The sequence below is a fragment of the Cannabis sativa genome, chromosome 2 (genome assembly GCF_029168945.1).
Source record: "Cannabis sativa cultivar Pink pepper isolate KNU-18-1 chromosome 2, ASM2916894v1, whole genome shotgun sequence".
NCBI classification, from domain to species: Eukaryota; Viridiplantae; Streptophyta; class Magnoliopsida; order Rosales; family Cannabaceae; genus Cannabis; species Cannabis sativa.
In genome coordinates, this window is record NC_083602.1 from 56,224,949 (window position 1) to 56,228,876 (window position 3,928).

A 3,928-nucleotide genomic window follows, 5' to 3' on the forward strand; every position below is an offset into this window, starting at 1 on the left:
CATTCTAAAAAGTGTGTCAATAAGTTGTGTCGAATTTAGCATAAGACATAACGTTGTGCTAAATTTGACTCACAATAAATATCACATGTTTATATACTTAAGAAAAATATTACTCCAATGTACTAAAAAATATGTCAATTTTGACAATGCTAAAAATTGTGCTAAATTTGGTACAATATATAGTATCAAATTTAATCCACAATAAATTTTATATTTTTTATTTACTATGGTACCACTAATTATTACGATTCATTGTCATTTACATAACTTTATCTTCTTTATTTATTATATTACTATTATTTAAGTAATAAAAATAAAAAATAATGATATTTGTATGTCTTCAATAAAATATCAAATGATGATTAATAATAATAATAATATTTTTTTTACATTTTTATATTGGAGCACAATTATAAATAATGAGCTAAATATAACACAAATTTATTTTTGTGCCAAACTTAACACCAATTTACATTTTTCATTAGAGATAATCTTAGAGCAAAATTATAAATAATGGGCCAAATATAACATAAACTTATTTTTTGTGCTAAATTTAGTACAATTTTACATCTTACATTACAACTCCTCTCATAAAACAAGAAAAATATTTTTCTTCCTGTTTATTTTTTTTAGTCTATTCCCTGCAGTTCTGATAATAATTGATGACATTGTGTGAGAGATCAATTACTGCACTATATGGTGCCTTGTAAGTTGTGAAAAGGTTTTTTATGTTATTTTCGCTAATTGCCACTTAGCATTTTTCTCACTTTATTGGCTATAGTTCTGATAAAAGAGTGACAAACTTTGAGTGTAGAGAAATAACCAAAAGAAAAAAAAAAAAAAAAAAAAAGAATTAGAGAAACCTCTAATTAACCACCCCAGGCAGAGTTTTGATATGTTTACAACAACCCAAAATTTTTCATTCTAATTTTCTTCACTGGGGGTGTATATAGTGGGATAGTGGGGCCTGCATACCTTGTCAGCCAAGGATATATATTTATATAGAGAGAATGTGGGAGACAACCGAAAACATCTGAAGCTTAGCAACAGTTGACATAACGTCTTTTTAGGACCCTTTGTGGGGTCATACCTAAGCACACTCTCGCTATCGCTCATTGTATTTATACCACCCTACTCTACTAGAGTTTTTCATCATCACTTCACTTCACTTCCCTTCTTTCTCTCTTCTCTCTCAATTAATATCAGATAATTATTAAGTGTATGTTATATAGTTCATATTATTATTATTATTATTGGTTGTGTTCATACTGAGCCTCATGGCTGATTTAGGTTCAAGGAGAATGTGGTGTTCGGTGCCGGAAAGGCTCCAGCTGCATGGAGCCATGTTGGCCTTGCAGTTTGGTTATGCTGGGTTTCATGTTGTTTCAAGAGCTGCCCTTAATATGGGCATTAGTAAGCTCGTCTTCCCAGTTTACAGGAACATCATTGCCCTGCTTTTGCTCCTTCCTTTTGCCTATTTCTTAGAGAAGTAAATCACTCATTATATATATAAATCTTTAATCTCATTTTCTTCCAAATGGTGTAGTAATTTTTTTATTTCCTAATTGTCTCAGGAAGGAGAGGCCTGCCATGAACCTAAATTTTACTATACAGTTTTTCTTCCTCGCTCTTATTGGGTACGGATAATACACTGCATATATAAAAAGATCAACAACTGTTTGAGGATATTCTTGATTGAGTTAAATATATAATAATAATAAATATTCTCTTCTCTTACAGAATAACAGCAAACCAGGGATTTTACTTACTGGGTTTAGAAAACACATCACCAACCTTTGCTTCAGCAATTCAAAACTCAGTCCCGGCCATAACTTTTCTTATGGCAGTTCTACTCCGGTTTGTAGAAATACCCTTTTTAAAACAATAGTTGTATATGCTTTTTTTCATCACAACTTTAATGAAAAATCCCAACTTTATGCAGTATTGAACAAGTGAGACTAAACAGAAAAGATGGTATATCAAAGGTGATAGGAACCATTTTCTGCGTGGCGGGAGCCTCAGTCATAACATTATACAAGGGTCCAACAATCTACAGCCCATCTCCACCATTACTACAACACTACTCAGTTCCAGTTGTTGGAGGTGGTGATATTGGTGCGAACGGCAAGAGCTGGACCTTGGGTTGCGTTTACCTTATTGGTCACTGCCTTTCGTGGTCAGGTTGGCTTGTTTTGCAAGCCCCTGTTTTGAAGAAGTACCCAGCTCGTCTCTCAGTTACGTCTTGGACTTGTTTTTATGGTCTTATTCAGTTCGTGATTATTGCTGCCATTGTTGAGAGAGACGCTCAGGCCTGGATTTTTCACTCTGGTGGAGAAGTTTTCACCATCTTCTACGCGGTAATAATAATAATAATAATACTATTTTACTTATTATTATTTATAATTACTAGTACTCCAGCTGAAGCACGGGTCAATTTGACTAATAATTAAGAAAACCTACTTTTATACTTGTATAAATATTAATATGATGAGGGAGTAAAGCCATGATGAGTGGAGTGTTGCTCTTTATCAGAATCAGCTTTTACCTAAAGGAAAACATTAACTATAATTACTAATTATCTCAAAAATGTCAATTTAAGACTTTATAATACCTATAATGAATATTAGATCTGAAAAAGTATAAACTATATATGTGTGTGTAATGATGTGGTCTGCTAACTTTGTTATTATCAGATAGCCAGGTCATAAACAAAAGGGGGTTTCACTTTAACAGTAAAACTAACCAGTTTATTAGTAGTAGGACATATCTAGTTGATGCATAGAGAGTTGGTGCCTACTTAATATTAAATCTTTCGTTTTAACTCTTTATGTATTATCAAATGATAAAAGAAGTTGTTGTTAATTTATTGGATTAATATTTGCAGGGAGTGGTGGCATCAGGGATTGCGTTCGCTGTACAGATATGGTGTATCGACAGAGGAGGCCCTGTGTTTGTGGCTGTGTATCAACCTGTTCAGACCCTAGTTGTCGCTATCATGGCCTCCCTTGCCTTAGGCGAGGAGTTCTACTTAGGAGGGTAAGTACTAAGTGGCTCCATATATATATACAAGGATATATAATGTTTTGGCTTCATTTATGTTATTGTAGTTAATGTAAATTCTGTATATATATATGTATATGTATAGGATCATTGGGGCAGTACTGATCATAGTGGGACTATACTTGGTGCTGTGGGGTAAAAGTGAAGAAAGGAAGTTTATTGCACTTGAAAAGGCTGCGATCCAAGGCAGTACACAGGAGCACACCAGCAGCAGTAGTAGCAGGACACCCGCCCATATCAAGACCTCTCTCACTCAGCCACTTCTCCATTCTTCAACTGAGAACGTTTAATATCATTATCATCACCATGGCCTTCTTTTAGCTATACGTACTACACCAACCAGTGCTTTGGCTACTTTGTTTTTGCTTTTGATATTATTGTGTTGTTGTTATTTACATCTCTTTTGAAGTTGAGTTTTTTTTTTTTTTTTCCTTTCCATTACTTGGATGATTATATTAAGATGAGATTACGTACCAAGTACTTGAAATATTCAGATATAATTAAGTAAGCATGAAGTAAAGAACACAACATAATTTTCTGTTACATGGTTCGCGTGTTTCACTATATAGTTCATGGTACGTACCTAATAAATTTAGTTTCGGTCGAAGCAATTCTTTAAGTATCTAGATTTATCTTATTATCAGATGAAGTGCAGTCTCAAAAAATATAAGTACAGGAAAAAGGACAATACTCATTTGAGTAAGAATGAAATATTTTGAAACAATTTGAGTTTATAAAATTGTAACAATATAATAAAATACATAAGCACTCATAATAGATATGCGAGATAAGTGTGCGACTGGAATGATGTAAACAAGCAAAAGGCTCTCTCACCATTTAAAATAATGACACATCACATAATAAACAT

At 33.1% G+C, this 3,928-nt stretch overlaps 1 protein-coding gene across 1 annotated transcript; it reads left to right on the forward strand.

The window, feature by feature from the left end:
- Nucleotides 1–1,150: 1,150 nt before the first annotated feature.
- Nucleotides 1,151–3,603, forward strand: LOC115720598 (protein WALLS ARE THIN 1). The gene is made up of 6 exons (XM_030649746.2): nucleotides 1,151–1,489; nucleotides 1,575–1,637; nucleotides 1,741–1,857; nucleotides 1,943–2,357; nucleotides 2,885–3,036; nucleotides 3,146–3,603. The coding sequence occupies exons 1-6, from the start codon at nucleotides 1,278–1,280 to the stop codon at nucleotides 3,348–3,350; spliced, it is 1,164 nt and encodes a 387-aa protein (XP_030505606.2). The 5' UTR covers nucleotides 1,151–1,277; the 3' UTR covers nucleotides 3,351–3,603.
- The last annotated feature ends 325 nt before the right edge of the window (nucleotides 3,604–3,928 follow it).

What these genes read in the sequence shown, in the direction of transcription:
- LOC115720598 (XM_030649746.2), top strand. Translation starts at nt 1,278, where the DNA reads ATGGCTGATTTAGGTTCAAGGAGAATGTGGTGTTCGGTGCCGGAAAGG. An exon ending in TTTGCCTATTTCTTAGAGAA is followed by an intron (nt 1,490 to 1,574) that starts GTAAATCACTCA and finishes TAATTGTCTCAG; the next exon opens with GAAGGAGAGGCCTGCCATGA. An exon ending in TTTTCACCATCTTCTACGCG is followed by an intron (nt 2,358 to 2,884) that starts GTAATAATAATA and finishes TAATATTTGCAG; the next exon opens with GGAGTGGTGGCATCAGGGAT.